Here is a 12,951-nt window from a genome sequence, read left to right as displayed (position 1 = left end):
GGAGCCTGAGGATGGCACACATATATTTCCTCCACTGTTTCAATGCCACATCTTGTACAGTGGCTGCTTCCCTTTCCAGACCTTCTACAGCAACACACCAAGGGCCCAGTAGCCACTTTCTGCCTGTGCCTTCTCAGGCATCATGTGACAATAGCTGGTGGTTGTAACTATGACCTTTATTAAATTTTCAACTGTCCATACCTTTGTGAATTGTGCCATTGTTGAATTTCATCCCACTTCCTAGTTCCTGATGGACCTTACACGTTGCTAACCAGTAGGAAACTATGCTCTTCAAGACTGTTCTGTATAAACAGAGGGGCTTTTGCTCTCAGAACCTCAGGCCTGGGAGACAAATAAACAAGTCCAGGGACTGTAAATCCACACATATGTGCAGTGTTGTCAGTCGGTGGCATGTAATACACACCATGATTTCCAAGTGTACAGAAAAGCCTTAATGTACCCCATGAAACACACTTGGTTTGAAATTATGAAGTTCATCTTACATGATGTCTTTATATATTCCACCAGATAATTTATGTTAATAATAATAATGATGACTACTTCCACTTTGGCTAAGGGCATCCAGAGAAGCTGGGTCCTAGTTCTGAGATGTTTGTGGTCACAAGACTTATTTTTGGGTCCAAAACTAGAATGTGGAATCAAATGAATCGTTTCTCAATGATTTTATGAGAACAGGAACAAAGATGACTGAGCCAAATCTGAAAAAAGTTTTGTGAGATTTTTTTCTAGCTTTTTAGTTTCAAGAAAAAAGTGTTGGTCTGAGTCTTAGGGCGCAGGAAAAGGAAAAGAATAAAAACGGCTGTACTCTGTTCTCAGTTTCGGCGGCTCCTTGTCCTTCGTGTGACCCACTGTGGCTCAAGCAGTGAACAGAGTCTACAGAACACAAAAATAAACAACGCCGAGAGCCTGTGGAATGTGATGGCCTGTGTAATGTGGGGCAGACAGCGGGTAGTGTGCCAAGCTCTGCAGGTGAGCCCTCCCAAGGCCCACACGCCATTTTCGCCACTCTGCTAAAGGAACAAGATAAGATGCCTGGCCGTGAAGTTCTCCTTCAGTTGTCGGAGCCTAGGCTTGCCCTGTGTTCCCAGCGAGATGTAGTCACGTAGGGCTTCGTGGCTTAGGTTCTGGGAAGGCTGGCTACAGTGGCTACGAAGAACAGAGAAACGGGTGAATTCTTAATACATTTCTCAAGCTCTTTGTACCACCTGCCTATGTGATTTGAGAAAATGTTCAAACGAGAACTGGGGACATTCAATACTTACTGACTCTATCTGCTTCCAGCTACCAGCTTAGGCTCACTTCCAAAGAGTTCTCACAATAGTCCGCAATGCAAAGGGTTAACTTCCAGCGAACCAAAATATTTGACTCCCTGTCCCTCCTGTCTCAACATGACAGTGCACAGCAATTACAGAGTGAGGCGATGTGGGATAGACAGGCTGGACTCTTGTTCTTCAATAACAGGCTTCTTAGTGACCAAAAAAAGACCTTGTGCATTATCTCAAACCCCAGGTTCTCCTCCGAAGTCCTGGTGCTTTAGGTTAATGTGATTTGACTTAATAATGCCATATTCTGTAGCTGTGTAAACTGGAGTTAGAAGGTGTGCAAGAAGGCATTGAGCTAAATGAAAAATTATTATGCCGGATTGCGTAAATACCAAGCACCAGCTACAAGCCAAGCATTTTGCCTAGACTCCGTTGTATGGAATGTTTGTCTCCATCTCAGCCATCTTGATCTTAATATCTAGTCTCTACTATCAATGTCCCAAAGAATCTTCCCACTTACTCCAGTGCCTCCAAATAAGAGGGAAAAGAACTCGGTTACCTGTTGAAAATAGAAATCTTCTTGCTATTGAACCACATTGGAGTCAACTGTCTGCCATTGCCTGGAGTCACTGACTGTGTACGTCAGAGATGAAGGGATGGTGTGGGATATTTTGCTTTCTGTACTGGTGTGAAACACTAGTTGTGCCTGCTCCTTCCTTCCTGTGGATCAAATACCATGTGGATCACACAGGTGTTTGTTTTGGGTTTTGTAGAAAGTGTTTCCAGCTTCAAAAACCACACACAATGTAGAAACTGCAGCAGCTTCTTCTGCAAAGGTCAGTGTTGCAGTTTAGCGCCCAAAGCCTTTTGTGGCAGTCAGTGGTTAATTGCTCGTTACCAAGATCTGTGTGAGAACTAACAAGAGAGGAGCAGGAAGGAAGAAAGGAAGAGCGAAGCACTAGGCTTTCTTTACCCAAGGATAACAGTTGTTTTTTTCCCCCAGTGACACTTGAGGAAGGTCATTAAACAACAAAAGGAAATAGCTCCATGTTTAGCTGAAGGCGTACTTAACACCAAGGACTCTAAGTGTATAATAGCAGCTTGGATGCGGCCGGAACCTATTCAAATTGAACAGAAAATTTTATTTTTATATATTTTTTCCCATCCCAGTCTTTGGATTTGAGTTGGTCCCTGGATGAGAGACTGTAAAGCCACCAGCTGGAACACGGCTGCACGGATGTAAAGGCTCTGAGAAAGGCTCTGAGGTTTTTTTGAAATTCTTTCCTGACAGGCTTGGAAATTTGCCCTTTAATTGTCTCTAATGTACACGGTTGTCCCTCAGGGTTTTCCTAACCAAAGGCCAGAGTTCTGAATGAGCTTTGGGTCTTTGTCAGGGTAGAACCAAGAGTTTCCTTGTTGTATAAAACAAGTGCAAAATGTGACTGACCGGCAAGGTGTTACTCAGTGAGTATCCACAAGAGATGTATGATCGGCAGGGCTTAGCATATGTAGCCAGGCACTATTTCAGGTGCCAGGACACAAAGCCAAAAGGACACAGACAAGATTAAGTATAGATACTTACTTCCTCCTGCTTCTCCAGAAACAGGCCTATCTAGAAAGACCAGCTTCATTCAAATGGGACACTCTGAGCACTAGAAATGTTATATCCCCAGAGAATGCCTTCGGAGTGCATAACCAGCAGCAATAGAATCTACTCTGAAACTTTTCAATTTCTTTGTTCCTATCATAAATCTAAATTGTTTACATGTCTGAGTTTCAAGTGAAGATAAGAATGGGAAATTCATTGCTTGTATCCTTCTTTAAAAAAAAAAAGTCTAGCCCCGATTTTAAAGATCTTTATTCCATTTACTTTTAGCAGTCTTATAATTTTTATTTTATGTTCATATTTGCTATCCGTTCAGAGTTAGTTTCAGTAAATGGCATGATTAAGACCCTAGATTTATGTCCCCCCTCCCATTGAATTAGTCTATTCTGCTCTGATAATCTAATTGGTATTCCCATGGTATTGTTTACTTTGGTTTAGAATAGGTTTTAAAATCAGTTGGTATGATGTCAACCTGTGGTCACTCTTTTAAAAGTATTTATTTTTATTTTAAGTGTATTAGTGCTTTGTCTGCATGCATGTCTGGGTACCATGTGTGTGCCTTATGCCAGTAGAAGCTAGAAGAGGATGCCAGATCCCTTGGTACTGTGGTTATCAACCATTTTGAGTTAGGACTCTATGTGGGAGCCAGCACTTCTCATGTGGGTGCTGGGACCTGAACCCAGGTCTTCTGCAATAGCAGCAATCACTGTTAACCACAAAGTCAACCCTCCAGTCTCTGTTCTTTCTCTTAAAAATTCTTTGGACTTTTATATATCTTTTGTATTTTTTTTACACATTTTAGAATCTGCTTGTCATTCCCTATTAAAAAGAGACTATTGGCATTTTGGTTGTGATTTCATTGGAATTATTGGTCAATTTAGGAAGCGATGCTACTCTTTAAGTTTGTAAGCAGTAACCATGGCTTTTCTATTCCTCTGTCTCTCAGGCGTCTTTAAATGTCTCTGAGTGCTGTTTGTAGTTTTTAGTCTTTAAATAAGATGTATATACATATTACAGTAAATTAATTCATAAGCATTTCTAATTCTCCATCCCTATAAAGTAATATTTAATCCCAACTTTTTCGATAATTACTATTATTGTTGTTATATGTGTGTGAGCATTTTATCTTCATGTATTTCTCTATTCCGTGTGTGTCCCTGGGGCTTCCATGTCCAGATTAGGCTAGATTCCCTAGAACTGGTGTTACAGATGGTTACGAGTCACCATGTGAATTATAGAGATAAAACCCAGGTCTTCTGGAAGAGCAGCTGGTATTCTTAATCCCTGAGCCCTCTCTACATTCCCTATTCTCCAACTTTTAATTGTTTGTCATTGACATAAAATAGGATTAAGTATAAAAGTAATAATAATAAATTACAATTAATTGAAAATAATAAGCGTTGCTTTTCAAAATGTAGTTTTAAGAGATGAAAAAGTCATAAAGTATGGGGAAATATTTGCAATACATGAATTTATATCTATAATAAATAATTGTTATATATCAGCAAAATGAGATCTTAGTGTTTTAATAAGTGCTTCATACAGTGAGATTTATGAAGAGTTAATTATAATGTGAAAAGTGAAAAGTAGTTAATAGCCTTAGTCATGAGGGAAGTACAAATCAGAACTAAAGTGAGATTAGCTGCACACTAGAATAGCTGAAATAATCATATCTCAGTAGTTAAAACTGAGAGGTAGTTGGAAGGCAGTCTGCTGTTGACAGTATCACAAATCATCTCTAATAGTTTGGCAGTTTCTTCTTAAGTTTAGGTATATACTCATGTAAGACTCAACAATTTCATTCCTGGAAATTTACTACAGAAAATAAAACACATGTTCATGAAACACTTGTACACATTTATAATGATCTAAAACTGCAGCCAACATTAATGCCCATCATAGGTGAATGGGTAAACAGACGGTAAGAGGTCCATAGTACTGACATTAAGAAACAACAAAATAGAACCAACTATGGACAACACAGACAGAACGAAGCTCAAAACGAAGCTGAAAGCATTGTCAGAAGGTTCTAGAGGTGTAGCTAGAATACTACACGGATACTGTCCAAGTTTGAGCCCTTGAACTAAAGAAACCCCATATGTATGAAATTCTTTAATTTTTTTATTTAGGAGTTACTTTTTCATTTTACATAGCAACCACAGTTCTCCCTCCCTCCCCTCCTCCTGCCTCCCATACCTCCTCCCCATTCAACCAGCCATTCACTCCTCAATAAATGCATATCAAGTTGAGGCAGGACCAAACCCCTACCCCCTGTATTGAGGCTGAGCAAGGCATCCCTCCATAGGGAATGGGCTCCAAAAACCAGTTCACGCACTAGGTCCCACTGCCAGTGGCCCCACAGACTACCCAAGCTACACAACTGTCACCCACATTCAGAGGGCCTAGTTAGGTCCTATACAGGTTCCCCAGCTATCAGTCCAGAGTCAGTGAGCTCCCACTAGCTTGGGTCAGCTGTCTCTCTATGTTTCCTGTCATGATCTTGATTCCCATTTGCTCAGATAATCCCTCCTCATCTCTTCGATTGGACTCTGGCAGTTCAGCCCAGTGCTTAGCTGTGGATTTCAGAATGGCTAAGATCAAAAGCACTGATGACAGCTGATACTGGAGAGGATGTGGTGTCTGTTCTTAGCACCCACGTGGTAGCTTACATTTGCCTGTAACTCTACTTCCGGGGGATCTGATGTCCTCTTCTGGCCTTCATAAGCACTGTACTCATTTACACAACACACACATGTACACATTTATCAATAAGAAATCTTTAGGAAGTGTGTTTTAGTATATGCAAATCATCTCTTAGTTTTAAAAGTTTTTAATCATCTTTAAGGGTTTGATCTATTTGCACACACAAGGCCTTTGGTGTATTATTCATCCCTGTCTAAGGCGTGGCTCCTTGTAAGGGTTGTTTCTCTCCTCTCTTGAGTGTCTGGTTTAGGAGACAGCATGCGTACAGTCATAATAATGGTGGCAGTGGCATTTGTCAGGTGCCCGGTTGTTTCTCACAAGCTTGGGCAGAGATGTTTTATCATTGGTCACCTAGCAACCTTTGGGTCTCCCACACCTCATTATAAAATGATTCATCTTGCTGGTGGCTAGGTGTCGGCATCTGTTGCTGGGGGAATCTCGTTTGTACCCAGCCGGAACATAGATACACATTCCCTGTCTTCCTTATGGGAGTCATTCAGGATCAAACATGACTCCCATTTGACTCAGTGTGTTTAACACAGAGTCACTTTGCCATGGCCTTGACGTGTGTCACCTGTTTACTGTCTGTGTCACCATTGAGAATACAGGTGAAGATCCAGGTCATGGATTTGAGGGACAGCGCAGAGATGCTGGCTTCGTTTCTTTCTGGGTAAACCCATCACGGGTGGTAAACATGTGACCTCGTTACAGCCTCCCTCTGAGTTAATGTATAATTCTCCCTCCACCTCATCGCATCCCTGTGGCCCTCAGAGAAATATGGGCAATTTGCCAGTCCTCACTTTAGAAATCTCACCTCTTGAACTCTGCGGCTACTTTGCCTTTCTCCATGGTGGCAGTTGTCCCCAAACATGGTCCATGGTTCTTTGCCTGGAGCTATAATTATTCTAGACAGGGCTTATCTTCTCATTCCTTATATATCTATATGTCGATATGCTTCTGGCTTATTCCCAATGATAGAAAAGGACCATTGAAAAAAGGGCAGTTAATCATGCGTTATTTCAAAAATATTTCCTGTGCAACCGGAATACTTCATAAATGCTCAAAAAAAAAAAAAGTCAGGCTGACAAATTTTATATTTCGTAAATACTAAGAGAGACTAAAGCCAATTAGAGTTTACGGTCAGTGCTCACTCTACCAGGAGACTTACATAATAAGGATGTACTTAGTTCAGGGTTCAGATCAGTTATGAAGTATCCTTCAGAGAGGCTTATATGTTTAGGGCTTGGTCCCCAGTCAATAGTGTTTTTGATCTCTCTCTGCATCTCTGTCTCTTTCTCTTTTCTCCCACCCTTCCTCCCCGGGCAACATGAGATGAGTCATTTTATTCTGCTACCCCCTTCCTGCCATACTGTTCTGCCTCACAGGAGACTCTGACTTTTAAGCAATGAAACTAGCCGACTGTGACCTAAAACCATGTACCGTCATCAACTTTTCTTCATTAAACTTGTTTTTCTCATTTGCCACAGAGACAAAAAGCTGACTGACCACACCTGGCCACCTGAATTAGAGAGACTAGGTCTCAGGAGTTCAGTGTCCTGTTTTTCTAAGTCAGGAAATGGTGGCAGAGAGGAAGGATTTAGACAGGGTCATGCCACTGAAGAGGACCACTCGGACACAGTCATTGCGATCTCTCTTGGCAGCTTTCCACCATAGCCTTTCCTTTGTTATGGCTGCACACCAGCTTACAGAGGAAGCATACTGCTCATGGGAAAGACACTGGGGATAGGAGACACGGGGAAGGGACACAATGGAAAGTGACTGTTCAGAGCTTTCCAAACAGAGATTCCAGTTTCCTTTAGCCGGCTGCTGTTATGTGAATTTGCGCATTTTCTACAGATACAAGAGGTCACTTTAGAAAACTCCACCCAGGGTAACAGGAAAGAGATGCACCCTCCCAAAGTGTAGAGCTTTATAGCAAAGTTGCAGAGTGTTAGCAACTCTTTGCAAATGATTAAATTTGTTCAAGCACCACGAGGATAATGTGAATTGGGAATGAATTCCAATTTGTACTCAAAAGGATAGTTTTAGAAGGACATTGAAATAAAGAGTTTTTGATCAAGGAAATCTTTCTGAAGCCAGAATAAGATACAACTCACGATTATGTTTTAGTGATTGATGTAAAAACACAATAAATTATGGAATTGTTAGTAAAATGAAGAGTTGCATGATGAGAGTGCTTTCTTAGCTTACAGTTTTAGACATACTGGTGAGTCAGTAAAAGTTTTCCCTGCTGTTTTTGGCAAATATCAGATGGGTTAATCATTTACAAGGATGCTCAAGTTAACATGATGGAAACTGTTGGCTACTTCAAAGTCTCCAGGCAGCGAGGTTCGCTTTGCTGTGTGAAACCTGTCCATTTCTTTGGGAAGACACATCCATTGATGGACCTGTTTTGAGAGAAACTTGAATGTTGTTTCATGTCTAAGAGTAACCATAATTCTAACATTGCAGGGTCTCCTTCTCATTTCCTTTGTCATGTTTTAGCATTGTGTGGACATCTTCTTGACAGAAATGCTGGTAGTAAATTTGAAATCTCCAGGGCTGGTATCTAGCTGTATCATCCGAAGTCTGCCAGAGATACCCGCTGCCATATGCATTCAGCTACTGCAGCATCTGGGAGTCTCCTCTGAGGAGAAGCTTCACCATTGTGAAAGGGGGAGAGTAGCATTCTTTCTAAGAATTGTGCCTTTGGGGAGAACTGGGTTGGGGCTGAATGCTCTCAGAAAGTGTTGCGTTGCCACCTTCGTCCTGATGAGAATAGTTCTCATACTGTGGTCATCCTTGCACTGAGGTCATCTTCGTGCCATGGTCATTCTTGCCCTGTGGTCATCCAGGTTAGCTTTGACTCACAGGAGACCTCAGCTTATCATGTTTTCTCTATGACACAATATGGATTATTGCTTCAATTTGTTCAGATTTAGACAACTGTGTTTGTTTTTTAGAAGATGTCTTTTCCAAGGTCTCCTGAGTAAACTGGGAGCTTGGGGGGCACAAGAAAGGGCAGGAGAGGAGAGGGGAGGAAGGGAGGGGAGCGGAGAAAAAATGTATAGCCCAATACAATAAGAAGATGATTGTGACATGCAAATTTTCTTTGCCCCGTGTCTGCATCCATAGAAAAGGCCAGGGCTGTGGAATGTTTCCTAGCCTCCTTCCTTGGATCAGCTGAGGACCGAGTATCGCTGTAGCAAGCACACTGTAGTCATTCTCCCTTGCTGCTTTCCCTTCTTTTTAGTAGTGATGGTGCATGTTCTCAACAGTACAGGAGTGTCTCGATAGAGTAAACTTCTTGTTGTACACGAAAAAATTATGTGGCTCTTTCAATATTTAAACTGCTATACACCTGTAATTTTGTTGTTTTTTTATCTCAGAAATAAATACAATACTTTGATATGTAAGTATATATTACGTTATGCTAGTATTTATATCTATCTCAGAATTTAAATTGTAGGTGTGCCATAGTATTTTTAAGGTATAATTTTAAGGTACTCTATATTCATATTACTTGTGTTAATGCTTTTTATTTTTATTTATTTTTTTTGTTTTTTCGAGACAGGGTTTCTCTGTGGCTTTGGAGCCTGTCCTGGAACTAGTTCTTGTAGACCAGGCTGGTCTCGAACTCCCAGAGATCAGCCTGCCTCTGCCTCCCAAGTGCTGGGATTAAAGGCGTGCACCACCACCGCCCGGCTGTTAATGCTTTTTAATATATATGTTTGCCGGGCAATGGTGGTGCACGCCTTTAATCCCAGCACTTGGGAGGCAGAGGCAGGCGGATCTCTGTGAGTTCGAGACCAGCCTGGTCTACAGAGCTAGTTCCAGGACAGGCTCCAAAGCCACAGAGAAACCCTGTCTCGAAAAACCAAAAAAAAAAAAAATATATATATATATATATATATGTTTAGCATAAGCTACTGTCAGTTTTCCTGGGATTTTTTTGTACTATTTCTGAAAGGATGACAACTTTTCAAGGATTATAAATAAACATTTTTACACTTAAAGAATTTTTTTTAAAGGACAGATAACGGTCTTTACCATGTCTCAGTATTCATAGTTGTAAATAATCATATTAATAGGAGATTAATAAGTACTTATCAAATGAAAAATGCACCTTTGGGCATGGTACTAGAATAAAAGCATGTCTTTGTTTCTGCTTTAGATGGCCAGTAACCCCTGTGCCAGGCAGCATCCTGTACCAACTTGGAATAGCTACTAGAAGTTACTGGGTAGCAAACTTTCAAGATCAGAACTTACTGCTGAAGTAACTTGGAAAGAGAAGAAAACCAGAGTTGAAACCATGGCAAAAATAACTAGAGTTGGCTCGGCATCCCCTCCAGATGGAGGCTGGGGCTGGATGATTGTGGCTGGCTGTTTTCTCGTTACCATCTGCACCAGGGCAGTCACCAGGTAAGTGGATCTTTCTTCTTGATTTGTTAAGGATGACTTCATGTCATCCACATGTGTGTTTGACTGCTCATGTGTCTTTTTCTTTGCAAGTTATGATACTACAGTGCTATAGAGTCCTGGAAATGGGTCTCTTCTCTAATATTTAATATATGTTAGGAGACTTAGGAGTTTTTGAATGTGTTGGGCAAAATCGAATCCAGAATTTGTTTTCATGAGTATCTCTACAAAATGTAGAAGTGTGTGAAACATATTTTCCACCTTCCATAGTGCACTTATTTTTAGCGTGAAACACACAAACCCCTCCTATATAGAATAATATGAGGATTGTCCTGATTTTTTCATTAGAAGAGGATTTTTTTCCTGTGGTATTTTCATAAAGAAATCAGTTTTCTAGGGATTTTAAAGAATTGCTAAATGCATACCCAAGAAGATTAAGTTAGCATAAGCTGAGTTGGCTTTAGGAAAATATAAGATGATCTTTATAAGTTTGTTTTTTTAGATATAATATATTAATGGAAAATCTTAATTAGGATAAGTACTAATCATTGAGATTTTAGAATAGGAGCAGTTACAATTATAATTCATAATCCATAAATGAGAAACACTATGGCAAGAGACTGTAGTGTGCAGTATATCTTCAAGTCTGCAGCATAGGAATAAGGAAAACCATGCCCATGATTGAAGTAGAGTTATTAGGTTCTATAATGGAACTTGTGGACACACCATTATTGAAGTCAAGCTTGCATAGGGTTAAAATAAATCCTTTCTGTTTGTTAGGTATTGAGACTGGGGAGTGTCAAACCTAGAATTCAAACCTTGGGGCTTCACGTTGTGTTTTGGCTGTGGTGCTGGGGGCCGGACTGCGGTTTAAGAAAAGCAGCTGTATGAAGAAGGGGGTCCTTTCATTCTCGTTTGCTCGTCTGTCTTTTCTCAAGAGGCATGGTGCTCACCGCACTTCATATCCTACTAGCTCACTTCATGTTTATGAACTAACACTTGTTCATAAACACATGCGATTGCTCCTTCCTGACTTTTGTTCAAATGGAACTGCGTTTTTCTTCTCTGACATACCTTCTGGTCAGTACAAGGAAGTGTCTGTACTAAATAACTTTATTTAATATCATAAATGAAGATATTGATACCTTTCTGCCAACAGATACAATGCGGGGTGTTTATATTTGCCACCATTAGGGTTTGTTGGTTATGTCTCCTAATGATGGACTTTTTTCAAAATAATTTTATATTGAGTTTGATTTTCTTCCTTTCATATTCTGAGTGTGAGAAGGCTGTAGAACTAAAAAGGAATTCTTTTGTGTACCTTCTTATAAACGGAAACTTCTATTAGTTCCATAAGAGGAAAGTTCTGGAAGTGGGCTCATTTCTTTATAATGAGGACTTATGCTGTAGCATTCTGGGTATTTGAATCTTCATGATGAAACTGTGTTCTCACAAGGCTGTCCATAGTGCTTTTGGCGGCAATCCTAAGATTCTTCTGTCAATCACATTGTCTCATGTGAGTCTTGTGATTCAGACAAAATGGGCTACAAAAGAACTTGAGTCAGAGTTCATATATATTTATTTGATCGCCTACTTCAGAAGTTTGGAAGACCATCAGTAAATGGGTGTTTGTCTTATTTGGCATGGTGTCAAATCCCTGACTACCACCAAAGGCTGAAATCTTTGTATTTTTTTAGGTTATACTTTTTAGGTTATAATTAATTTAAAACCAATTCCATTGATGATTATTTTATATTCATTGAAGACATGACTCTGTACTAGAAGCTTCTAAAATCATAGATATGTTGGCTATTTCATGGTAGACTCATGCACAGTTAACTGAATTACAAATAAAAATATCCATATTGACCAAAGTTATATGACGTTTGATGACCTTTGGTGGTAGTCAAGGGACTTAACACCCTACCAGAAAAGACAAGCCACCCATTTATAGACAGGCTCTCCATCTTCTGATGTAGGCCATAAAAAAAGTTATATTAACTTTGGTCAATAGAGACTTAAATAAAGATTTTTATAGAGACAAATTCAGGCCTAGAAGTTCAGGACAGGCTTTCTAAAGAAGTTGTCCTGGAGTGAAACCTTAAAGGGTGGAAAGAACTTGGCAGAAATAGAGGAGAAAGATGTCTCAACCTGCATCAGTGCCTGCTCTTCTTCAACCCACCCCCACCTGCCAAGAATTTAGTCAGAAGTCAGAAAGGCAGACTGTGGGCCGGCAGCCCAGGTGGAGTACCAGGGGTCAACAGCAGAGGCCAAGAGAAGACCACTTGAGCAGAATAAAGACAGAGGAGAAAGTGTGCTGATGTAGCCAGCCTGGCATTGTAAATGTCACAAACCAAGAAGCTGCCACGAGAACTGAGTTGTGAATAAGAGAGCAAGCCAGGGCAATCTGCCTAATAGAAAATCAGCGTCTATGGGACAATCGCTCTTTGATTTTCTATTTAACAAATACATCTCAAAACAAAATATCTTGCATTCAGATTGTAGCACTCAAACACATTGGAAATATATAAAATATTTTTTCTTCCTTACTTCCTTTGTTCGGCCTCAAAATTAAAACAAAAAGCTTCCTCAATCTTTAACGAACACAAATGCACATTCATGTTATTTACATAAACAGGGTCATTTGGATACAAGGTCATAAGGAGGGGGTGCTGATGCCCCCTTAATAATTATTCTTGAGATTGTTCCATGTTGGCAAACATGGTTATAACTCTCTGTAAAACAGTTGCTTAAAATTCTGTCATATGCCTGTGTCCATAATTATTCAATACATTTTTCTTAATAGGATTTTATATTTTTTTTCTGGGTTCTGATGTTACAAATAATGTTGTAATTTGATCCAAGTATTTAAAAATATTATTTCAATTCTGGACTTGTACTTTGCAGATTTCAGATTTTGAAATTCTACAGTCCATGGAA

The 12,951-nt window shown here is 40.1% G+C and overlaps 1 protein-coding gene across 1 annotated transcript in view; it reads left to right on the top strand.

The window, feature by feature from the left end:
- Slc16a12 (solute carrier family 16 member 12) overlaps positions 1-12,951 on the top strand; it is a 73,621-nt gene that overhangs the window by 43,562 nt on the left and 17,108 nt on the right. The window contains exon 2 of the mRNA XM_005352166.3: positions 9,767-10,014. Within this exon, the coding sequence (XP_005352223.1) occupies positions 9,905-10,014 (110 nt within the window). The 5' untranslated portion in view covers positions 9,767-9,904. The remainder of the gene's footprint in view (positions 1-9,766; positions 10,015-12,951) is intronic.

Source organism: Microtus ochrogaster, chromosome 8 (assembly GCF_000317375.1).
Source record: "Microtus ochrogaster isolate Prairie Vole_2 chromosome 8, MicOch1.0, whole genome shotgun sequence".
NCBI classification, from domain to species: Eukaryota; Metazoa; Chordata; class Mammalia; order Rodentia; family Cricetidae; genus Microtus; species Microtus ochrogaster.
This window is presented reverse-complemented; position numbering and strand designations above follow the sequence as displayed.